Consider the following 25,235-nt stretch of genomic DNA (forward strand, 5'->3'; position numbering starts at 1 on the left):
AATGCGATTAATTAGAAATTTTGTAAATGTTTATTACAATACTCTACACCGAAATTTTTCATAGTAGCGGGTTAAATGCCGAGAAATGTTCTCGTGACAGGAATACAACTATTTTATAGTATCTTCTTATAACACTGTATTTACATTCAAGTACAATTGCCTTTGTCCGATATGCACTATAACCTATAGATTGTTTGATATAAAATTAAAAAGTACATTAATTTCTTCATTCGCCTACATTATACTCCTATTCGTACTCCACGATCAATTATCTGTCGTCATTGATTGTCTTTGATTGCAATTGAGCCCTTATCTTTATACATTATTATAATAATACACACGTTTACTTGTCCTCCAAAAATCTGAAGCTCCTATAGAAGAGTCACTTATGAAATTAATTACATTGATATCACAGTTACGTAACGCATCTATAAACCAGCCCGGATTTTAGAAAATATTGAGCTTTGGATTGCGAAGTTAATATTAAACACTAATTCTTAATCTAGTATTTTCGTCTTGAAATTAGTATATCAGATAGCTTAACAATATTGACCCCTCACAAGTATCAAGTATACACCTCGTCACTGTTAAATCTCAATAATTGTGTCTGAGAAAGTCATAAATATATGATAACTGAACATTTTTAAATACTGACTATGGGAATGGTGTAGATATTTCTCCAATAGCAATCTTGTGCTACACTAATTTAACAATAAATAAATACTACAAGACAGTTCTAATACTTGCAACGACAATACATATTGTTATTGTTGCTGAATTGATTATTGGCAATGAAGCTGAAGACGCCACTCCCAGTTCACGTAGAATTAAGGGTAGCCATTTGATGATGGACTCTTCCTCTTTTCTTATTGCATCATCAATTTCATTCTCTCTTCCGTTATTTACGGTCACAGGCGTCCCGGTGGACGTCGTCGTCTCGGGGATGACTTTTTTTCTTATCTCCGGAGGATCAGAAGGCATCCAGCTATCACATTGTGGAAAATTTTCAGGCACCGGTAAAAAGTCCTCGTGCTCTCCGGCTTTGAAGATTAGCGACATTCCCAGCTCCATGTGGAAATCGATGTGGCAATGGAAAATCCAGTATCCTGAGGAACAAATAGCACTGTTCAATACCTTACTTCTTACAATTAGACTTTCTCGTAGAAGTACACATAGATATAGGCATAGCATAAAAAGAAATAAAAAAAGACAACACGATTGTACGCAGCAAATTATATGGTAACGTATTCCATCCAAATAAGGTGTTGTATTGTCCGAGAAATCGTACAAAGTGAATGCAGAATGTAAATGAAACGTCTTTAGCGCTATCGAAAAATCAAATAATGCTTTTTCAAATCATGAAGAATGTATATGTGGCTTTATGCTGAGAATCATAGAGAAACAGAATAAAAATCCGTTGCTATCCGTTCTTTGTGATAATTTATAAAAAGTCTAATAGCGTTTTTTAAGATCTAGAGCAATAACCGATTACTGAAAGCGTGTCCGGGATTTCCCACTGGTTTCGACTGAAATTCTAAGTCAGCTTAAGGGGGGACGAAACAGGCTGTTTCTATGAATGAATTGCCACGTAGACAAGAATGGTGGCGAGGTAACTTCACACAGAAAAATTTTCTCTACGTAAGGTACTGTCAGATAATGTAATACACAAAATTGAAGTCTTCCGATGACTAACACTTGTCGCACTGTTGCACAGAATCACATATGAAAATTAATAAAAAGGGCAAGGAAATTTTACATCTGCTTATAAACAGCAATTATTTACACTTAAGTACAGTTCAATTATGAGATTTTTGGGTACGAAGGTTACTCGCTTCCAGCCTCGTCTGTGTTACTACTCTCCCACACAAACAGCCTGTTCCATTCCTCCTTGAACTGCTATTGCTCGGTCGATAAGTTGCAAGGATATTTTCATTATAAAGATAAAAAATTTAAATGAAATTTTTGATAAATAGAAACTAACATGTAGTTTTGCAATAAAATGAAAACACAATTAAAAAATAAATAGATGCAACCATTGTATTATTTCGCTTACCCGGGTTGTCAGCATGAAAACGTACTATGGTGTAACCACCATCAGGAACAGTTACGGTGTCTTTGAATGGAGCCCTATCTAACTTCCTACGAATAAGCCCTTTTCTGTCCAATTCTTTAACTTCCTCTACCGTCACATTCTTGCCAACTTTTTCCATGGCTACAACACGGAACCGATGACCGTGCAGATGGAATGGATGATTAGCATCATAGGTGAAACCTACATAAGAATAATATTAAATAAAATTGACAAATTATATGAAGTATAATAGACTGAATCTACAAACCTTTATCTACAAGGACAAGCTCTACGACGTTGCCTAGTTTAACCTGAAGTACATGAGTACAAACACAAAAATCCTTATCGCAATCCTGAACGGTACTTTCGTTGCAAAATTGTTCTGCTCCAATAGAATCCCTTTGTGATAACAGTGGAAATGGCGGCAGCTTCATAGTGATGTGATTCAATTGTGGCGTGAACAGTCTCTGCTGGTTATCATGTACTAAAAAAAGAAACGAATACAATGTCAATTAATAAATATATGCAATAGGGGTAGTAAATTAAGTAAATCAAGCTTAAAGTGACAGATGAAAACACGTGTTCCATGCTAGGGACTTCTGTGACAATATCTCCCAATTGCTAATGCTCTTTTGGTTGAGGTAGTAAATAGCCTTTTATTGGTTTCCATTGACTTGCCTTACATTACCTTTGACAAAGAAGCATTGACAATGGGAAATATTTCCTGGGGACCTCACATTTTACCATCTGTCACTTCAAACTATTTTTCTTGTAGATCTAGTGTACATAGTATGAGATTAAAACAAAATACGGAATAACAGTGTATGATTTATGATCCACCTTCTTAGAGTTATTATAATGTTATTCTGACGTAAGATTAAAATGCCATACAATTATTTTTTATCATATATCATGTTCTGTCAAGTTCAATTTTTTTTTCAAAGACACATTCCAATACCCCGTTTATCTCAATGCACGGTCATAAATGAAAACTATATAATTATCGAACTTCTCAAGGAAACCGCAATGAACCTGCCACTGCAGCTGCAATCCCGGACTTACCATGAATTTACAGATCTCATTTGAAATGCAGTTTACCTTGATGGAAACCATAGAGGTTTTTGCGATGAAAATGTGGATTATCCTTGTTGTAAAAATCGTAAGAAATATAAAACTGCTGATCAGGTTCCCGTGTGTTGGATTCGTCATTAGGATCCATAGCTGCCAACAGAGGCATACTGACACTGGTATTCGTTTCCGTTCCTTGATTCAAGGCATTCACTTGCTGCAAGAAGGTGTCTGATATTCCAAACTGTCCTTGTGTATAACATGTAATTAAAATAAAACTAATTCTACACTTACTAGGGCTGTGGTATTCATAGGAATTCGGTCATACGAAACTTCAGCAATAGGATTCATATCTGGCGCGCCTGCGTACCGCAGTACGGCCACCTGGTGTGCACTCAAGAATCTCTCGTCGCAATCCATCAGACCACGAAAACGAATCCAATAATTATCTATATCTTGATCCATCTCGATTATGAAATCAAATCTTTCGCCGGCATAGCTCACGAGTGACTCGGCTGCGAAGAAGAATAATCAGAATGACATATGACAATATCTCATTGAGAAATCCATGAATGAAAATTTCTTCAATAATTTAATCATATCGTAACCGAAGTTCGTGCATACAGCAAACCAACCTTCGATCGGATCAATATCATTGCCATCAGTACTGACAATATACATAGTATGATTGTCCACAGATACCTCAATAGGACAATTTAGAAATCCTGTGTTCACCAATCTGAATCTATATCTGAAATTCTGCAGAAAGTAAACAGTGATATTAATTACACAGATCCTTGACAGATGATCCTAACAAGAAAAAGATAAAACTTCGTATTACCTGTTTTACCAAAAACGTCGCAGCGGGCATATCTATTACTGTTCCATTTGCATCTTGTAATTGTAGATAACGACCTAGTCCATTTACTAAAAGATTTGGCGACTTGTTGTCACCGTTTGAATGATGATGAGCTAAGAATTTTTCAGTGCTGGATAAATGTCCCCAGTCTTGAATTAGCATATTGTGTTCATCAAAGTCATAGAGGTCCTTGTGATGATCCTTGGAAGGAGGTACTCGTATAATCAATGGTCCAAACATGCCGTCACCTCGCTGAAGTCCTGCGATAATAAAAAAAAGACCGAGGTGTAACCAAGCAAAATAATTGGGATAAAATTTGCTATAAATTTACATGGATTCTTATTACCTGAGTGCGAATGCCAGAAATGGGTACCGGCAGTGGCAGCAATAAAATTGTATCTAAACGTAGCTCCAGGTAAAATAGGACACTGAGTAACATAAGGTACACCATCCATATAGGGAGTAGCTCTGTGATGCTGTCCATGCCAATGCATACTGGTGCTTTCGGACGTCAAGGAATTTATCACGTCCACAACAATTCTGTCGCCTTGGCATACCTAATGGAGAAAGCATAAATGAAATTTTATTAAAATAATTTCTCAAACTTAATTTTCAACTGTACTGTATTAATAAGTATAATTTAATTATTAATCAATTATTTCATCAAACCCCATACTATAATGTCCAATTAATCCTCATTGCGTTAACGAATCATTTAATAGTTTGATCAAGCTATCAATAAAATTTCTAATCACTAATTAATTATACAAGCTAATCAACACTCGCGTGCCATCATTTAACGCGGATGATCATGCAGTTCAATAATTAGTAATCATTCTCAAGAGATAATTAAAATATACTTTAGCAAACCTACTCCAGTCAATCTAGTGATTAATAGTCAATCGAATGAATTATGCTAATAAGCTGCATTCTATGCCGGATATAAATTTACGATTGATTAGTTTCAAACCAGATTACATTGATTATCACATAATTAAAGGTCGTACTATCAAGTGAAAATATAGTCACGCCTATTCTCGCGCGTACAATAATTATAATATTTTACAAATAATAATCAAGTAGCATAAATTCAACTGCTGACTCTATTGCATTTAATTAAATACTTGTTAGTGACACGATGCCGGAACTCCTACAGGATCAACTTTGCATCACGCCATTACAATTACCTCGATCGAAGGTCCTGGCATTTGTCTATTGACTAAGATAAGAGAACGTTTCACGCCGTCGGATGATATGCAGTGAGGCCGGAAACAATCTGTCTGATTATATGGACAATCGTAGCAAGCTTTGCTCATAGTCTCATAATGTTCCACCCTGAATAAATAGTAACAGTCCATCGGAGGTGCATTATCCTTGCAAGCTCGTCTACAAGGATGATCTCGCCAATCCAGGGTGTCAATAAGTTCCTCATCAATTTTCATATTCCAATTGACTCCATTATCCGCTGTTATCACTACCTCTGTTAAAAGAAAATTGAAAATCTTATGTTTTTTTTTTTAAGTTTACACACTTGGCTAGATATGGGAGTAAAAAATATCAGTTTGATGAACGCTCAATTAAATCTATGCGCTTGACTACTTTTACATAACGGACATTAAATTTACGCTGTGTTATGTCATGGCATTTCACATAAATGTATGACCTTAACGGTGTTTATACATATCAGCGATACTTTCTTGGATTTTACGACTTTTTCTTCTGCGTGTTTCAATTAATTGCACGTAGACAGCCAAAACTAGCGTGCGAATAGGGACTGGATTTATAATATTTACATAATTCAACGTGAGCGTTATAGCGAGAAGGAAATTTGTTGTTAAAAAACAAATGTCAGTGTGAGTGTCAACGAAGTTATTCGTAACGTAAAAATCTTTAATTGAATTCTTTGATGTTTTGATATTGTCTCTAGACTTGACTCACCGGCAAAACAGGTATGGAAAATAATGCCCAACTGAATAGCAAGAAATGCAGTGCTGCACGTGACCATCGTAAATCTGTAACAGTAAAATGAAATTTATTATAAATTAATAAGTTTAACGAATCTTTCCTATCAAGGAAAATACATTCACTCAATCACTACATAAAATATACGTTGAAAGATCCTCAAATTCAAATAAGCATAAACAAAAGATTTTAACAGCGATGAGCTTTTAAGCATTGATAAAATTTACGAAAAAATTTTTCCGAAATACAAAATAAAATATGTAACCATAAAAATAGTGTTATAAAAAATTACAAAAATTTCTTTCAATATGCAATTGTTGTGAATATTCATAAATTCAAAAATAATAATCGAATCTCGAACAACAATAGACGGTAACACGTATCACAAACGTAAATTAATAACCTTAACAAATATTAGTCATGAGTCTACCACCGTACCTCACCAAGTTTATACACTGATTAGAAAACACTCGAAATAATGGTAACTGTGAAAATTTATTATCAGTCACTAAAAATGTTCCTGTTGCGCGTGCAAACGACTCTCTTCTCAGAAGAGCTCGGTGTTGCACCACCAACCGAAAGGAGGAACAAGTCGAGTACGAATCCGAAGACGCGTCTTCTTCTTGGCGCAATAAGGTAGAGCAACGGACTACGAAGGACTGGATCAACTTGACGCCGTTCGCTTCTCTATACAAGAAACTCTCGGAGGTCATGTGTACCCCACACAGGAACCATCGTCCTCTTACTCCATCTGAATATTGCAGAACGGGATGATATATCCACTAGGGATAATCCACACCGATTCCGTTATGAAATCGTCATCGGATTTCCCACGTTGGAGAACTGTGATTTAATATTTTTGTATAAATCGTCGTTAAGTTTGTTTTTTACAAAGTGATTAATAATTCTTCAATTTCGAAATCACAATCTTTTACAATAACTTTAATAATTATTGTTTAATCGTTAGGAATATTAATAATTACCATAGCAAATTGATAGACTTTTAGGTTAATCAATGCGCGTGTCTGTCTACCATGAGTATTAAGAGCAGGTAGGTATATTTGCTATACATATCGTTAATACCACCTGGTGATAAGGTGATAAGACGAGAAATTCATTTTACATTTCTGAAAACGTATATTCGTCACTTATACATTTCTCTTAATTAACGTTTTCATAGGAACCATTAGGTTTTCTGGTATCATTAAGAATCATTTATATGACTTTTAGTTACTGGTATTGATTTGTCATTGGCGCGTGATAAAATGATTTTGTAAAATTAATAACCATGTGGAAAATATTGTATTGCTCTTTTCTTTGGTTAATCTTATTTCTTAAGTCAGACTGGAATTTCTTATTAGTTGCTTTTGTCGTCTATCACGTCTGGTGTACGTGACGATCCGACAGTCCGCAGAATATGTTTAAGATAGAATAATAAGATTCATTTCAGGAGTCGTTTACGTGAATCGGTATAGATTATTGGTCGAAGTGATTTTGAAGAAAAAAAAAAAAATTGTCACGTATCCAGGTAAATATTTATCATCTTGATATTTGATACTTAAGCAGCACGATAAAGCAGGTTCCTCTTGGAATTTTCTTATACTACAATTCGCACGCAAGTTTCGAAAAATATTTTTACATAAATTTATAAAAGTAGGTAAACGTATTCCACGCAACATTGTTCTAATAAAATACTCTCGTGAACAGTCATAACTTTAGATCATCCATATTATGCAAAAGCTGACGGAAGATTAACATCGTGAAAAGCATAATGGTATGCAACTCGACGAGAAACAGCATCATATTTTAAATTTAGATAATAAAGCAGTTTTTCGTTAACTGAAAATTAAGAAAACGAATATCGAAGCTAATAAGAATGAAATTACATAATCGGTTTAACTTTACTCGTGTAAATAATAATTCTTATGAATTATAAATCATTAACTGATTCGTATGGGGCAAGGTCTACGAAGACTGCTAATGCATTTATGCTTTGAGGAAAAAAAAAAGAGCACAAAGTCGTTTTACTACTCATCAAGGAAGTCCATGTCCTTCTATCTAATTGGTATACAGTGAATTCTCATAATACACGAAAAGCTATGACTAAGCGTGAAGATCGGCAATCGCTTTTTGGAGGCCTAGCCGACGGCGCGGATCATTTGCACAGGAATTAAAGTACATCGATGCGGAAGCGTAAAGCCAAGGTAGACGAGACTTTCTGCTCCCGGAACTTCACGTTAAGTACCAACACAAGAGTAAGTATCAGTAGACCAACTGGGTACACTATACGTTTACATATACGACATACGTACAATGTATATCCATTGAAATACATAATTGATCCAAGATAAAAAACCCACTGAATTTTTTATCCCCAATTCCATCATTATTAATACACCTTTTGCTCATTTAAGAAAATCCCATTACAAACGTCCAAGTGCTTTTTGTACTGTGTTGAAAAGTCATTTATAAAATCATTCTTAGGAAGCAATCATCGGTGCAAAATTTACATGAGAATCATTCGAACGGACAGCTGCTCTTGGATGGATAATTTATTATGGAAAAAAGTTGAATTGAAGTATTTTTGTTTACTCTCACATAGCGTCGTTGCATACAAGGAAATTCTGAATTTCAATGACTTTCAAGTAAATGGGGAAAAAGTATTGAAAACCGTCATAGAAGATAATTCCAATTCACAATGTCTTTTGATGAATCTTACTCGTGCTTCGTAAAATCTTGCGTAAATGCAAGGATAACAGTTTTAAATAGATGTATAAATAAGCGTTAACAATGCGATAATTAAATGATTCTCGAGGCAGGGACATCCCGGAAACCTGATCCTACGACTGTGATCATCGATTTATTCATTTTTGAAATGATTTCTCCTCAAGTTCCTCCTCTTGGATAAAAATATATGTATGTCATATATACATATATACACGTACGCCAGCGGCTCGGAAATCCCCTGATCCGGATCCGCCTTGAAACAAAATTCTCATTAAAATACGAGTGGTCCGTTTTTACACTTTTGAGTGAACTTGTCGGCTGAAAATTATAATAATTTATTTATAACGTCCATATGACGCATACAATACCTTGATTAATTTTACACTCTGATATTCATCTGCAAGCATGCCAATGTTCAATCCTTATCCCTATCTATTAAATTGATTCCAAACTGCTTTCCAAGGATTACGAAATCCTGGGGAGTAACTACAAATTCGTGGAAGACTTTTCCTATACGTCACGTTATAAAAGATAAACGTCATCATATGTTGTGCAGGTTAAAATTGTGCGCACTTTGTTTGGAAAGCCTTTTGTCTTGTTTTCCTTACTTTCTCTCTTGCCGCCGGCCGATGCATTTGGAACGCATGCGTATACCTGGGTCATATCTATCAATGCAATGTACATACCAGATGGATTACCTTAACGATGCAAAGCATTGTACGTGTAACTGCAATTATTAAATGCAGTTATTCTATTTTCGCAAAGTGAAAGACCATGGCGTTAAAGGTCATAGTTTTTCTGCTCGAAACTCGTTTGACAGGTAGAAATTCCCATGAATTCCCAAATGGATGTCGTTGAACTGTATACAAAGAAATTTTAAATAATCATACATGCATATATATCCATAAAAAAGAATCGATGTATTCACCTCAGTTGTTAGGTCACATGATAATCGAAATCTATAGGATGTACTATACCTATACTCAAAGGGAATCATTAATCCTCCAAGTGCTGATCTTTTAATTTTCGCCAAAGGCCAAAGCGTTACTTCCATGAGATCGGAATGGTTGGTCAAATTTTTGTCCTCCCCCTTTCTCCTTTACACATCAGCCAGTTCCTTATATAATTCTTATAAATATTTAAGGCCATTCCTTCCATGCAGGTAGATGAGTAAATTCAGTCTTGAAAGTATCTAAATACGGTTGTTACAGTATGTACCAGGTCGCGAGAGATCTGAATACTAAGGAAAAACATAATGTCTCAAAGTTTAAATGTCGATTGAGTGACTGAAGATTGAACATTCGAATTTGACGTCATAAGACCAATTCAAGAGTATCCCATGCAAATAAAATCTCTCTCGTATAGGTTTTATCTCTTCCAAATTTAAATGCCGGCACGAGAACGGCATATACTCTTAGAATTTTATAAATGCTCGTATCCCAGTACTTGACAACGGTCTTTCTCGGTCACTGGTACGTCTAGGCCTTTCTCGTTACTACGTTGCAAAACTATCGATTCTATTCACCATCCTATTATGTAATGGGACAGTAAACCCACTGAGTCTATAGTTGGCCTATATTGCTGATAATTGAAGAATCTATGGATACTCTTAGTTACATTAGATAGAAAGATACACTATGCCAAGATAATATGTAATAATAACAGCAACGAGGATAAAGCGTCTGGACCCAATTGACAAATCTTGTAATCCTTTTTTAATTTGGCCTGATTTTTCATTTTCCGGGTGATACACGCCATATTTGGAAGGGTTCTCGATAGTAAATTTTTTTTCTCTCAATTTCTTACGTCATCGTCGCGATTTCTCGAGCGCAAATAAACCTGAAATGCTGTGTTGTGATACTGTCCTACTGATGGCATAGCTGTGTAACGTTAAACAGCAAGTAGATTATAAATGAACTATGAAGTAATAAAAAAAGTTTATCAACGATTGAAACAATCTATTGTATTGTAATGAATGAAAGTCCTTGTTAAAAATAGTTTTTGTTCTACCTCCACTGTGTGTCTTAATCGATTATCTTGACTGAAAATCTTCCTTGGTCCACGAGTCATATTTAATGAATAATTGTACTCTGATGCGAAAGGCAACAAAGGAGTTCGCATCGTAACTAAAAAAAATCGTGTCAGGGACAACGAATTTCTTTCGATTAAAAAACGTAAGAAACGTCTTCAAAAAGCCCACGAAATTTGGTCATTAGTCGGCGAATCACGAATAGCCATTTTCATAGTGTCAGGTGACGTTCTCAATGCCAATTGATCGGTAGCAGCAGCCTTGTCCCATTGATCACGCAACTATTCCGTTCATTCAATCATGCCGCGATGCACGTACGATCAATGACTTTAATAGGAGTCATTTCAGCGATTAAAACTATGACGATGATTTGGTAGAGGCAATGCAATAGAAACAGGTTGTTCCGGTTGTTTAGAGAAAGTATATAACATTGATCCGGCCTATACGAGAGAGTGAAAACAAGTATTAATAAACAGGAAGACTCAGAGTAGTTTTAAGGAATCATCAAATTAATGAAGATGACTTTATAAAATATGTTAAACAGCACTTCGTTGTACCAGAGACAAAGAAACCTTCGTATTGTCATTCAATAATTAGACGATCTTTGGCTTATTATTATCATGGACTATACACCTACATATATTATATATGTGGATCGGGCTAGGTACTATGCGTAGTGATAGCGATAATGATTTGCGAAAATTTCCACGCACTTTCAATAAGGACGTGTTGAAATTCACTTCAAGTCAAGGCAACTTCGTTCAGGCTAATCGTCCTCGTGATGGGCATTGCTATGGTATTACATACGTTTTTTATGCCGGCTTGTTTTACCTATTTACGTAATTCCACAAGAATTTACACGTTATCTTATGCTAGTAATCTGCAACATATATTTGCATGCTTACTTTCCACCGATAAAAGTTATATATAGTGGATTTTTGTAAGAGGAGCCATCAATGACCTTTTATGTAAGAACATTGAGACTATATTTCATGAGGATTCGTATAAATTTGTAATTCTAATTATTTTCATCAATTTATCAAACTTATTTTTCATAACTGCGCACGAAATTCAGGCTATTAGAATTCGATTGGAAGGTCGAATTACGCCAAATCACCAAAATAATATACCGCAAACTGGTACCACATGCAGACACGGTATTTTTAAATAACCGGTGTTGATTTTTTAACATCATTTAATCGTATTGTTTGTTAATATATGTAATTCATTCGGTGCGTATCCAAAAATAAATAATAAAGATCTTAAAGAATCTTAATTATCGTACTTACTCAATGGAAAGATGAATGTGGGAAATACGCCTTTTTTATGTTGATAAAATCACATGACACACTTAAGAATAGTCGCATTGTACTATAGACACTACTGATACCTATATTATATATCTAACCGTATTAAAAGTTGTTTTATTCGAAGGATGTTTATGCAAAAGAATCTTTAGATGTGATTAACAGCAGGGAAACTGACGCGTGAAAAAAAAGACTGAGAAAAAAATATAAAATGCGTACACACCTGTATTTCGTCCAATGGAACAACAATTCATTGCAAAATATAAAACCATTAACTTTCACATGCTTTTAGCAAATTCTACTAGTTGAGACCCAGACATTGATCAATGACGGTGTCATCGTTTGGTTTGAGACGTTTCACGGTTGACTGATTTGTCAATTACATTGTTTTACACATAGACCTCCTTCTCGATACAAAAAGACTCCCGCCACTAACGTTTAACAGACGTCAGTCTGAAAACACATAAAACATATAATAGCGTCCGTAAGACAATAATCATTATCAAGTAAAGATAAATACCTTGCATGATTTAAATCCTGCGGGATCCTTCTGCGTTATTTAGATAACAAAACTCCTAATAATAAAAATATAAAGTATGCCATCATTCAAAGATAATTATCAGTCAGTTGGTTACCCATCTTAATTTCAATCTAAATTCTTTTCTTAAAGTGCAAACCTAAAGTAGAAGACAACAAGACAATAATACAAGACTACCTATATATTTTGTTTCCGGTTTCAGTCTTGTGAGACATAGGAATGTTTATTTGTTTTCATATCTTATATGCAAAAGGTATTTCAATGGACTATATTTATTATTAAAAAAAAATTAATCCACATGACGTGGCTTCTTTCTCGTTATGCAACTAATGCTAATAAACAGTATGCTGATATGCTTTATGGATATATATATTGTTAGATGATGATTGACCTTGTGATATTAATGGATTGGAGCGACTTTCTGAACTGATGAATATGTAACACAACGTTATTGCTATACGTTGGAATACTTATGCATATTGTTTCAATGTGAATATTGTTTTATGACACATACGTTAAATTAAATTCTTAAGGAGCAAAGGGAGTTGGAATACAAGGAACAATCATGGCGGCTCACTGAAGGACGTGTATACGTTATGCTACTATAATAACTGACCAAGAGTTACCTTGAGAGACACCGGGCGATGGACTTTATGTATGACTGTTATGTATATATGTATATTTGTCCTCAATGAAACTTTTACCCGTCCTGCATATAATTGTGACTGTCATAAATTTCTGCTGTTCTTCTCACGCCAACTGACAGTAAATTCGTCATTCTTCATTGTAATTATCCACCAGGTCAATATTAGTGTAAACAATCGATAATTATTTTGTACCTACTATTTCTTTTGGCACAACTGACTGACATTAATCTATAAATTATGACAAGCGTAATAATTGTTCACGTGGAATTTTCCAGAATTTACGGATGCATGATTAAATAACATTGCGTTGTAGGATTCTGTTATTTTATGTTGATAGAGTTATTGTAAGTCCACATGTTTTGGCGACGACTCTTTAACTCTTCTTCTTTTCTGATGGCTTCTTTCTCATAAAGGAGATGTGTCAGTAGCAATCAGTAGTCTCGTCAGCTCGTGATTAAATTATTTTATATTTATTTTCTATATATTAAGTTAACCCTTGTTTTCTACTGTTGGGTTTCAGGAACCCTACAAACTTGTGAAACCCGGTGAACGTTTGAAAACAATACCAAGCGAAGCTTATTTAGTCATTTTCTTTAAACTTTAACAGGCGTAGGTAACAATATGAAAGTAAGGGGATAAAGGTAGTTTCTTTTATACTTTGTAATTTTTGTAAGTCATATGATATAAACAGCTGTAAACATGCATTTAAGAATTTATCGAATATCTCGTAATCTACTGTTGCTTCAATATCTACAGTTCAGGTTATCTGGTGCTCAGTCAGTAAAGTAGCTAAGGTATCTGTTTGCAAATGACAACATGTCGGCAAATGTTTGACGCTTTTGGAGCAGGTTATGCCGCAGATTTTTTAACTCGTTTAAACAGATGTTATTTCTTTAGTAAATTTCAGTGATATTAAAAATGTCGACGAGTAAAAGTACCCGAGAGGTTCTTCTATCTTTAGTGGATGATATTGAATTAATAGCCAAGTAAGTTATGTAAAAATGTGTACGGTTTTATTTTTCTGATTAAGATAATAATTGGCGTTTGTATTTTTGAATATCATAGGGTACATTAATATGTAAATATTGTTTATAATTGCAGGGAGCTAATTGAGAACACAATAGCACAGAAACACTTGAAGCTTTCAAGTACTGAACATGCACAATTGACAGAACTTTTGGTAGCAAAGGACAATGAATTGAAATCAACATTAAAGCGAGCTGCTGAGCAAGCCAAAATAAATTTGAAAATGGAAGCTTTAAAAGCTGAAGTTGGAAGGCAGGATCAGGACATTCAACAGTTGCAAAGGCAGTTGAAAGAAGCTGAGCAAATTCTTGCTACTGCTATCTACCAGGCAAAACAGAAATTGCAGTCTATTGCACGTGCAAATAAGAGACCTGTTCCTTCGGAAGAACTCATTAAGTTTGCTCACAGGATTAGTGCATCGAATGCAGTTTGTGCACCACTTACGTGGCAACAAGGAGATCCTCGGCGACCATATCCAACAGGTTTTTAATTTTATACTGTCATATATTATTACTGGCCCTATGTTATTGTATATAGTAGGATGCATTTTATTGTTAATTCTGTTTACAGACATCGAAATGAGATTGGGTTACTTGGGGAGGCAAAGCGATCTTCCTTTAAATGGACAACTTCTTGGATCTCATCCAGGTATTACCTCAGACCTTCATAGAACAGGTCATCCCGCAGGAGGTAAGAAAAATAATATATATTAAATTGTCTTTAAAATATATACAACTTTATAACATTCTATTACTCTTGCAGAACCACCTGTCTCACAGGCAAATCAGTTTGCTTGGCATCCTTCGGGGGAAATTCATATGAGTATGGGAGGACAGGGCAGTGTTGCTATGAACACCCACAAACAAGAAACGGAAGACGTGGAAGTTATGTCTACAGATTCTTCCAGTAGTTCGTCCAGTGATTCTCAGTAAAATATTGATCTTAATTGTATTTTTATGTTATATCAGGTTATCCCATAAGTAATGCGGTTATTTCCAATAGTGCACAAACAGCTGAAAACCGCATTACTTATGAAATGACTTGATACATTAGAACAGTGTTTCAATTATTATTTAAGAACGTACACGGTCATCTAATATGATATAAAAAACATTTAATAATTCCATCCATGTGGAGTTATATGTTTTATTAATAATACAAAATATATAAAATGCTTTTCTAATATAATTCAATATACCATTTATTATGCTAATTTCAATGATGTGATTTAAGTACATTCAAAAAGTATCCGAGGTAGAAAATCTTGTAGTACTGGTATGCTAAAATACATCTCTGAATTTGCCTGTGAAGAATCGAATAATTTAGTAATACTGTTGTACAACCAATAAAGCATTACAAAAAGTATCTTACTAGTACTTGCTGTTCATTAAAACTTGCTTTCTGGAATTGAACATTCTCATTTGTGAATGTCAAACCAAATAATCCACAGTCTGCCCGAATGTTATTTATGTCATTGTATAACAAAATTTCTTGTAATTTAATTCCAGGAAATGTCAACATTTTACTGTTATATCCTGAACTCATGATTGCCAAGGCGTGTCTAAAATTATGAATTTAATAATATCATTAATATACTTTTTGTATTGTCATTACCTTCTTATTTTCGGCATGTTGCACAGAACGGCGCAAGCCAATAATGGAGAAAGTTCTTGTATCAAACGACAAGTGCGAACATAATTTTTCAAATGCCATGAAATAGATATTTTCAAAGCTAAGTCAATATCCCTAGACCTGCAGACAAATTTATAATCATTAACTCTCATGATCATATATAATATTAATTGCATATGCTAAATAAAACTTATCTGTATCTTTTAGGAAGGGATAGAACTCTGTTCAATACCGTAATATTACCGAGATGTAATAAAATGTATATAGCTTCCATTTGTTGCCGATCCTCAGTTACGGACAACATATCCATGCTTGTATTAACATCACGATCTTTCTGATATAATAATCTATCTAATTCTTCATACAGTACAAGTAAACGTTGAAGGCATTCCAGCAAATGTTGATTATTAATTTTTTTATCGAATTCTGAGATATTTCTTTCACAGAGTCTATAAATAACAAAGTATCAGTAATTTACTGTAAAATTTAAGAAATCTGTTTTACCTTTGTGAAGCATAAACGTGAAATCGGACAATTGGCAGTAATATCTCAATACTCTGTATCACACCTATTCTCTGAATAATAATATCTTGTCTTATAGCTCTTAATCGATCAAATATAAAATCATATATAAACGCCCAATCCCGGTCACGACGTGTAACAATCCTTAAAATTAATGAAAATCGTTGTAAAATATGTATAAAGTCAATAAGCTATTTCATGTGATAAGTACTTTGTAAGAAGGTATCGTGTAGTTAATAGTAATGTTGGTGCAGGCCGAAGTTGACTTGGATCAGCCATAAGTTGACCTGCTGCTGGTCGATTGAAACATTTTATAATCTTAGAAGGATCAGCCTTAGGCTTTCTTGAATTTTTCGTCTTTTCATCCATTTCAAAAACGTGTAACAATCCTTCTCGTTCCCTCCTACGCACATTTAAACCATTGAAATTCTAGTTGAACAATTCATAAACTCAAAAATACATAAACTCACATCCATCGTTCTTTCTCAGGACACATTGCAAAACAAGTTCCATTGCCACATTCTTCCATTTTTGTAATGTTAAATACAATAGTCTTACTTCATCGACCACCTATTCTGAAAAGTGTATGCTATACAGTTATCATCAAAAATAACTGTATACATATAATAATAACCAATAATTTGTATAATTATGTTAAGCATCAAATGAGTCTGTATCATTTAAAAACAAAATATTTCTTTCTCATTACTTATAGAACATCAATATACCTTCAAACAATAAATACATAAATGATGCTTCAATATCATATACCATTAGTACTATTTCTTGTCAAATATTGAAACAAAAAAAGTACTAATAGCCTTTTTTTTTAAATAGCTCGATCAGCTTTTGCATAAAATAGCATGTGACAAATCCTTCGATAGAAAGTATATAAAAGTCGAAGGAAGATGACAGTAAAAAATAACGTAACGCATACTCATTATTATTATAGCATTCCACCAAATCTAATATGAATCATTTAATTCTTATGCCGAATTCCCATGCAAATATTGATCTTAGAGGAAGAAAAAGAAATTACACAAATATCACCGGTGTCTTCTATCACACGAATTACTTTCCTTTCATGAAATAAAAATTGTGTGCAAATATGCAAAACTAATGTATAAACATAGTAAATTAATATTCGATCAGATTGTAATATGTGAATGAGAGTAACGGATTGTCCAATAATTGAAGAATCTAATGGAACGCAAAGGAACGTAAAAAATAAATACTTGGACAAGCCTCCTTTGATAAAACAGCTGTTCCTTGTGGCTCTACCTACTGACTATGCTGTGCAGTCGCGTTATTATTGTGCCAGTAGTGTACCTCTTGTGCCTATATGTATCAGAGTCTGAACGAAAAACATCGACAGATGGCAAAGATCATGTTATGATTAATATTTCTAATTAAATTCATGTAGCCTTGTATGAAATAGAATATTCGAGGGCAAGTGAAGACACTGGTTAATCTTATAACATGAAAGTAACACGGGTGTTCATCAGTCGGGAGAAAAAACGGTTCTCTGTAAAATTGTGCATCGAAGGAGAGAGCGAATGAACATGGCGTTTGTTTCCTTCATATGTTCCGAAGATTCTATTCGGTTGTATTAGCTGTTCGGTGATTGCATCGTGCTGTGGCATTTTCACGTGTGGACGCATTAGGCGCTGGTACTCTGACTTGGTCAAGTTTATTTTACTTTACGTCCTGCGTCTCCATCGTTCTGGCTTGGCGTTTCAAGAATATGACCCCAGAGACTTCAAAATTATGAGAAGGACAGTTGTTTCTATTGCTTGTATCATTTGGAATGCAGAACGTTTATGAGACAGATAGAAAACGAAAATGACGTCACGTAGCTATACTAAATCATATAGTCGTAAGGTGAGTAATGTGACACCAGCTAGCATTCAGTTCGACAAGCTCTTCAGGGAAAACAGTAACAGACCATCCGCTGCCAAGTCTGCAGGAACTGTTGGAAAATGGGGTATTACTTCCTTCACATCGATCAGAAGCACCAACATCAATGGTAAGCGCATATATTAATTATGTTATCTTTACACTTCTGCAATGATATAGTATATCTCTTGTATTAAGAAATACATAAGTAAAATTTTCTTATCAATGTTTCTCTACAATGTATTCTTGCCATTTAGATCGCTGCTAACTTAATTATGTTTAATTATCATTCATATATGTCAAGAATTATAAACACTGGAATGCAATGATATAGCTAATGGCACATGAGAAACGACTTTAATACTTGAATAATGGTAGAATACTTTGTTTCACTGTTTTTATATTCTATATTTTTGCCTTCAATGATAATGACATAAAATTATATTTTCAAGAAATGTTTCTCTAAAGAGAAAGATAATAGTAATTCTCCATTACTTTTTAATGATAATAATTTCATTTACACTGTTTTGTATCCTGATAAATGTGGAAATACTACATTATGATATATTGCAGTTGAAGTCTGTTAACTGTTAACTGTTAACTATGCTGTATTTACAGTCTATTGTTGTTACACTGATAATTATTCTAACATTTTAAAAATATCTGCAATCTGCGTTTTTAAAAATTTATTTTCCATAGTAGCACAAATCTATTCTATAAATATAATCATTAGATTGAAACCTAATATTAGACACAATATATCCATATCTTATATACAGGGTGTTCCGAAACTACTTGACCCGGTGGGTATGCCGGTGTTCGGGAGGCTTCACTGATCACGAAAATGACCTTCCTTTTGTCCGGAAGATCATAGTTTTTAAATGAGAGCAGGTCAAAGTTGACCAATCAAAGGGAGGCGTTAAGAGAAACGTAGGCACCTACGAACTCTGAGTTTTCTTCCCTCGCTTTTGTTTCTCGGTAGCTTGTTTCTTGTTTCCAATAGGCATGTCTTCGGCTGACGACATCCTGCCCGAAGCCACCGAGAAACAAAAGCGAGGGAAGAAAACTCAGAGTTCGTAGGTGCCTACGTTTCTCTTAACGCCTCCCTTTGATTGGTCAACTTTGACCTGCTCTCATTTAAAAACTATGATCTTCCGGACAAAAGGAAGGTCATTTTCGTGATCAGTGAAGCCTCCCGAACACCGGCATACCCACCGGGTCAAGTAGTTTCGGAACACCCTGTATATAAGATATGGATATATTGTGTCTAATATTAGGTTTCAATCTAATGGTCATTTTCGTGATCATTAAAGCCTCCAGAACACCGCCATACCCACCGGGTCAGGTAGTTTCGGAACACCCTGTATATAAAAAATCTTTCAAGTATACATCAGAAGTGCAATATGTACTAATTTCATTATATAGGAAGTGATAATTTGGCAGGTTGCTAGCAGAGTCTATAAAATAAAAAATATTCGTTTATACACATGATTAGCATGCCCCCAACAAAATCCAAATTTTCTATACGCTCCAAAAGAAGTGGGTTATCTTATCATTGGAAAGAAAGAGATTATAAAGTAAACTTGCAGCATGCGTTTCCTATCTTTAGTAAGAAACACAAATTGATATGATTATTTACTTTTAAATAGTTCAATGTCTATAGTATAAAAAAATAATTGTACATATACCTAGCAAACATCAATACAACACATTGTACACGATGAAGCAGGTTTCTCATTTCCTAATTTCAGGAAGAAGAGATGAAATTCACAACACATATGGAGCAAAGAAAATGAAGCTTGATTATGGAAATCAGAATGCTCGTGTTAATTCCGGAAAGGATCCTTTCTCATTCGAAGCAGATCCCGACGTCAAACCGGATGCCGCACCGGCACCAGTAGTAAAGCCGAAGAAATTCTTCAAAAGCCGAAATGCCCCTCCCGTAGCAGAGGAACTACGTGCGGATGCGGCTATCTATCGACAAGTACCTGATTCACAGTATGGACGATCTCGTCCTCCAAAGCAGCAGCAGCAGCAGCAACAACAATTGCAACAGCAGCTGCAGTCACAGCCACAGCTACAACTTCAGCAACCACCACCCAAACAGCTTTTGCCAAAACCGTCTTACACTCCCGTAAAGAAAATCAGCGAAGTTTCAGACAGTGGCACAAGCTTGGAGATGACTAATCGCGAGGATGCAAAACCGCCAATAGTATTGAGAATATGTAAAGGAACATCTCGACTGGTCTGCACAGATACCCAGGAAAGTCAAGAATCTGAACCAGAAACGTACAGGATCACGACACCGCTGTCGAGTCCTATTAAGCTGGATGTGGAGCGTCAATCTTTCAGTCCGGAAATATCGCCGAAATTAGATCTCAAAGTAAGAGAAACACGTTCCTGTCAGCAACCAGTAGTTACTACTGTCTCTATACCATTAGATAATTCTGATATGCGCCGAACAACACGTAGCCGTGCTAAGAATCTTCATCTGGACTTGACACCCACTACGTCAACCACCCCATCGACTCCAACCACACCGAATTCTCATAGCTCTGGACTCTCATTAACTCTACGCAAATCTGTTACTGACTCTAATAACACCCTCATAACTCATTACGATATCGTCAAGACTGACTGTAATACGAGTTATGAAAAACAGCCCACGATAGAGCCACTGATAGGACGTGATCAACCACTGCCAACCACGACTCAAGAACTGATTGACATACTCTCTAGTGATGTTGATACCAAGGTGGAACCAAAGGTGGATCCAACTGAAAGTATAGCCGACGAAGTGGAACACTGTTCCATAGATTTACCAACGTTTGAAGTATTGAAGAAGGAGGTAAATATTAAGGAGGAAGTTAAAACGGAAATAAAAGAAGAAATACAGCCAGAGCCACTAGCACCTGTCATAGACAACGAATTGGCTGCTGCCAAAACATTGGTGGACCAGGACTGGTTCTCTGGTAGCGATGATAGTGAAGGTCCCAATGGAAATCCCGAAAGCGAGACTCCTATGAATGCTCCAAGTCCAATTCCAGAATCACAACCATCATCCGCACCGCCGACCAATATGATGACCAAACCCGTTACCAAGAAAGGCAGTATTTTCAAAAGCCGTTCGACTGGTGCAACGAACGGAAATAAAAGACGTGCGCTATATAAACACAAATGGTGTGATAGCGATAAGGAAACCAACCCTGCTGATACATCTGGTACTGGTAGTAACGTACAAAATACAGCTTCCAGCTCACACACGAGTGCTGGACCAGTTGCTTATGAGGAAGAATTTGAACCTTCCAAATTAACTCGAGTAGTGACTTATCCTGAGACTGATATGGACTTTACCGATGAAACTGAAGCTATAACTAGTATTCGATGTGGCAAGAAAGTCAAAGGAGTAAGCACACTTATACAATATCATTATTTAAACAATTTTATTATTTATATCATTTAATAATCATTTACGTCGCGCTGCTCTTTCAGTTCTATACTGTTGTCAAGAATGTTAAGAAAGCTCATCAGATCCAAGAGAGTGGTGAATTCCAAGAGTTCAACGACGACGTGGAATATATTCTGGATACTTTGAGAGAAAACAATCCTAATGCTACACGTTGCCTTTCGGCTATACGATTGGCTAGTAAATGCATGGCTCCTGCATTCCGTATGCATGTTCGTGCTCATGGCACAGTGGCAAAATTCTTCAAAGCTCTGCACGATGCAACTAAAGATCAGGTTACTAGAATAACAAGATTATTTCAATGAAAACAAAGCAATGTAGTACATAAATGAAACCCCATTCGTCTCTTACAGAGTCTAGGCTTATGTACAGCAACAGTGATGTTTGTCTTAAGCCAAGATCGTTTAGCAATGGATTTGGATCGCGACTGCTTAGAACTAATGCTAAGCTTATTAGAATCTGATGCAAGTCACAAGAATGCCCTTGACGATTGTGGACTTAGTAGAGCTGAGTTATTGAAAAATAAAGAAAAAGTCCGACAACTTTGCGCAGACATACAAGCTCAGGGACATGCAAAACACCTGAATCTTGATAATATTACAGTGAGTTTTTTAATCGAATATAAATCAATACTATTATTTATTCTTACCATTAATGTCTTCTTTTTTAATAGGTTGGTCAATTGGCCATGGAAACGCTTCTTAGCTTGACGTCAAGACGAGCTGGAGAATGGTTCAAGGAGGAACTAAGAGAATTAGGAGGTCTTGAACATATTGTCAAGACTATTCGAGAATGCCATCGCCATATTTATGCCAGTAATGTTCCACGATCTGGCTGGACTGATCCTCTGCTGGACCAACTACGTAAAGTTGATAGATGTTTAAGAGTTTTAGAAAATGTAAGCATTCCCTAAAGTCAAAGTAGTCACGTAACATTTATTTCTACTATTGATTATCGTGTGATCTACTGTCATAGATCAAGTGTTGCAATTATTTTTTATTCATATCAGGTTACACACATGAACGAGGAAAATCAAGTATACTTGTTGAAGTACGATAATGGTGTCTTGGTAAGCACCCTGGCCAGTCTTTATCATCTCTGTGGCCACGAGATTCCCATTTACCCAACCATAGATCCCAGTGACAAGAGCTCCACTGGTGCTGTGGTGCGAGAGTGTCTATTTGCTATCATCAAAGTTCTCATAAATCTGACGCATCGATTTAATAGGCAATGTATGGCCATTACTGTTTTATAACCGCTGCTGTAGCATTAGCCATGACATAAATTTGATTTCTAATTTATTAAATGATTCTTTTATAGCCTTTGGTAGCCAAGCAGTTGGGTCTCAGGCTGGTGTCGTGGAATGCAGTTTATATCTTTTGTTACGTGTGCCAGACTCTCTTCCGGAGGAGAAACGATTCGATATGATGATGCTGGCTCTGATTCTTTTGATAAATCTGGTGGAGCAGTGTGACGATAATAAAAAGCTTCTCATTGAATCCAAGGCGCCACCGTCGCCGGAAAATGTATTTGACAGTAAGTGGATTATTGATTTTATCCTACTCTATAATTGTTTTATGCTTCGTTGCATCAACATTCTCATAATATTATTACAGTCTCTGGTGAGAGTGGCGTGGAGGCCCTTATCGATCTCTTTTACAAACAAGAGGAGCTTGCGCGTGCTGAGGAACAAAAAACCGACGCCATTCTTGACGGCAAAAAAGATTCTGAGCAAACAGAAACGGTGTCGACGACTACTAAGTCTCAAGAGGAATTTATCGAGGAAACTGTTACAAAGTGTACGTATTGATTATTAAAATATTATATGGAATATATGAATAATAATTTTATTACAAAAGTATACTCAATTCTCTGGACTTTAGTATTGCAGAAAGCAGGTCGGCATATGGAACACACTTTGATAGGTGCATACGTAGTGCTTTTACTGGGTTACTTAGTTATGGATAACAAGGTATATATAAGACATTTATTATTTATTAATAATGTAATCAAAGTCAATGATGCCATTTAATGATCTTGTAGGATTACGAGTCTTTGGTTCGCAACAGACTTCCAGACAACACTTTCGCCACGATGGTGACTGTACTGCAAAAGTTTTTCAATTTTATGAATTTAACAGCATCGGTAATTATACCTTTGATATACATAAAGTTAGAATATTTAATGTCATTGGCATTATACGTAATCATAATTGTATCCGCGTTACCTCTACCACAGAACGAAGTAAGCAGCTGCGGAATAGCGGCTACCGACAAAGTGATCAAGTTCCTAAAACTATCCGACGCGGAAGCCGTGGAAATTAAGAATGAGTTGCTGTTTCCGGTGCTCGAGGATCCCAGTATGAAACTCGAACTGAGTTCATCCTGATCAGCATATTACAAGTATCAGTTTGTTGAAAGTAATTTTTGTTCAACAGCGACAGGAACAGAGCCAAAGCTACACGCGTCGAATAAAGGAGGATTTCTTTAATAGCGATCACGTGGGCGGATTTATCTGATACTGAGCGCATATTTTGATATATATTTATTCATTTATATAATTTATTGCTGTATTTCTCATGGATTATCGTATTGATTTATTATTCGATTTGCAGCAGAACGTTTAACATTAAGATATTAGTTGTTACTTAAGTACGAATGCATAGGATACTACTGTACACAACAGGGATAGATCTTCTAAGTACGAATGCCAGGGCACTTATCGAAAGGTTGATTATTATTACTGTCAACTTCTGTAACGCAGCTCATTCAACCCTTTCATTGGTCATCCTTCGAAGGTACAGAGACTGCAGATGCGCATGTCAGTCTTTTGCAAGATTCTTGCCACAACCATTTTTTCTTTTACTGAGTGGTAAACACATAGCAACAATTCTTGTTTTCTTCTTTCAAAGTAAGTTTTATTATTGCACGTGGATGTTCTGTTCGAATGTTTTTCTTTTTCTGTCTTTTATTGGCAGTGCAAGGGTCGAATGTAGGCCATTGAATATTCAATATAGTGTTATGCTCTGTAAGTTTATTTTAATATTAAAATTAAATCTATACTATAATAAGCCTTGTAAATTTAAATTTATAAATGATAATTGTACCTTATGCATATCGACTCCACTCATTAAATACCCTATCTTCTTTTTTTTTATTAATATTACGGATATTATCACTTGATATATCATCGTTATTGAATTACATTCTATACTCAGGTCATTATCATCGCATCCTTACGTATATAAGAGCATGATAGGTCTATAGAGGAAGACCTTTTGCAATGCATCCAACAAACATAGAGGAGATGCACAATTGAATATCATTTTTATACTTTGTTACACAGCACAGAGGAGAATGACAAGATTTTCATATTTCACAAGGCGTTGTAAATTATTTATTTTCTAATTATCCAAAATAGACAAAGATGATTAGTAACATTCTATTCAATGAATAAAATACTCTACCTGTAAAAGCTATAGTGCT

General features: G+C 35.4%; 4 protein-coding genes across 17 annotated transcripts; 2 read left to right on the forward strand and 2 right to left on the reverse strand.

Annotated features, from left to right (window-relative positions):
* Nucleotides 1–11: 11 nt before the first annotated feature.
* On the reverse strand, nucleotides 12–13,324 carry LOC107265083 (L-ascorbate oxidase). Of its 4 annotated transcripts, XM_015734092.2 has the most exons (13): nucleotides 13,188–13,324; nucleotides 12,544–12,598; nucleotides 12,247–12,476; nucleotides 5,937–6,010; nucleotides 5,186–5,478; nucleotides 4,345–4,555; nucleotides 3,981–4,258; nucleotides 3,775–3,898; nucleotides 3,434–3,654; nucleotides 3,170–3,356; nucleotides 2,340–2,555; nucleotides 2,054–2,272; nucleotides 12–1,106 (listed from the first exon to the last, which is right to left on the reverse strand). In XM_015734092.2, exons 4-13 carry the CDS (start codon nucleotides 6,001–6,003, stop codon nucleotides 724–726), a joined length of 2,199 nt encoding a protein of 732 aa, XP_015589578.1. In that variant the 5' UTR covers nucleotides 6,004–6,010; nucleotides 12,247–12,476; nucleotides 12,544–12,598; nucleotides 13,188–13,324; the 3' UTR covers nucleotides 12–723. The 4 variants fall into 4 exon arrangements, with proteins under 4 accessions (XP_015589578.1, XP_024938204.1, XP_015589576.1 ...); XM_025082436.1 differs by lacking the exons at nucleotides 12,247–12,476; nucleotides 12,544–12,598; nucleotides 13,188–13,324 and adding an exon at nucleotides 12,006–12,029; XM_015734090.2 differs by lacking the exons at nucleotides 12,247–12,476; nucleotides 12,544–12,598; nucleotides 13,188–13,324 and adding an exon at nucleotides 6,399–6,754.
* LOC107265093 (mediator of RNA polymerase II transcription subunit 4) lies at nucleotides 12,992–15,599 on the forward strand. Of its 3 annotated transcripts, none has more exons than XM_025082474.1 (4): nucleotides 12,992–13,216; nucleotides 14,310–14,716; nucleotides 14,805–14,924; nucleotides 14,997–15,599. In XM_025082474.1, exons 1-4 carry the CDS (start codon nucleotides 13,206–13,208, stop codon nucleotides 15,164–15,166), a joined length of 708 nt encoding a protein of 235 aa, XP_024938242.1. In that variant the 5' UTR covers nucleotides 12,992–13,205; the 3' UTR covers nucleotides 15,167–15,599. The 3 variants fall into 3 exon arrangements, with proteins under 3 accessions (XP_024938242.1, XP_024938241.1, XP_024938240.1); XM_025082473.1 differs by having other exon boundaries at nucleotides 13,204–13,229; XM_025082472.1 differs by lacking the exon at nucleotides 12,992–13,216 and adding an exon at nucleotides 13,252–14,194.
* On the reverse strand, nucleotides 15,418–17,722 carry LOC107265090 (germinal-center associated nuclear protein). 8 transcript variants are annotated; one of them, XM_015734137.2, is made up of 8 exons: nucleotides 17,624–17,722; nucleotides 16,859–16,963; nucleotides 16,600–16,791; nucleotides 16,371–16,532; nucleotides 16,061–16,315; nucleotides 15,849–15,986; nucleotides 15,606–15,795; nucleotides 15,418–15,537 (listed from the first exon to the last, which is right to left on the reverse strand). In XM_015734137.2, exons 2-8 carry the CDS (start codon nucleotides 16,915–16,917, stop codon nucleotides 15,463–15,465), a joined length of 1,071 nt encoding a protein of 356 aa, XP_015589623.1. In that variant the 5' UTR covers nucleotides 16,918–16,963; nucleotides 17,624–17,722; the 3' UTR covers nucleotides 15,418–15,462. The 8 variants fall into 8 exon arrangements, with proteins under 8 accessions (XP_015589623.1, XP_015589618.1, XP_015589622.1 ...); XM_015734132.2 differs by lacking the exon at nucleotides 17,624–17,722 and adding an exon at nucleotides 17,428–17,606 and having other exon boundaries at nucleotides 16,859–16,958; XM_015734136.2 differs by lacking the exon at nucleotides 17,624–17,722 and adding an exon at nucleotides 17,428–17,606.
* LOC107265097 (protein wings apart-like) lies at nucleotides 17,723–24,860 on the forward strand. Of its 2 annotated transcripts, none has more exons than XM_015734149.2 (11): nucleotides 17,723–18,414; nucleotides 20,036–21,690; nucleotides 21,777–22,025; nucleotides 22,104–22,352; nucleotides 22,424–22,648; nucleotides 22,760–22,982; nucleotides 23,071–23,286; nucleotides 23,367–23,549; nucleotides 23,634–23,722; nucleotides 23,794–23,895; nucleotides 23,989–24,860. In XM_015734149.2, exons 1-11 carry the CDS (start codon nucleotides 18,231–18,233, stop codon nucleotides 24,136–24,138), a joined length of 3,525 nt encoding a protein of 1,174 aa, XP_015589635.1. In that variant the 5' UTR covers nucleotides 17,723–18,230; the 3' UTR covers nucleotides 24,139–24,860. The 2 variants fall into 2 exon arrangements, with proteins under 2 accessions (XP_015589635.1, XP_024938200.1); XM_025082432.1 differs by having other exon boundaries at nucleotides 18,232–18,414; nucleotides 19,977–21,690.
* Nucleotides 24,861–25,235: the final 375 nt, after the last annotated feature.

This window comes from Cephus cinctus, unplaced genomic scaffold, assembly GCF_000341935.2.
Source record: "Cephus cinctus unplaced genomic scaffold, Ccin1 Ccin1_scaffold0215, whole genome shotgun sequence".
In the NCBI taxonomy this organism is placed as follows: Eukaryota; Metazoa; Arthropoda; class Insecta; order Hymenoptera; family Cephidae; genus Cephus; species Cephus cinctus.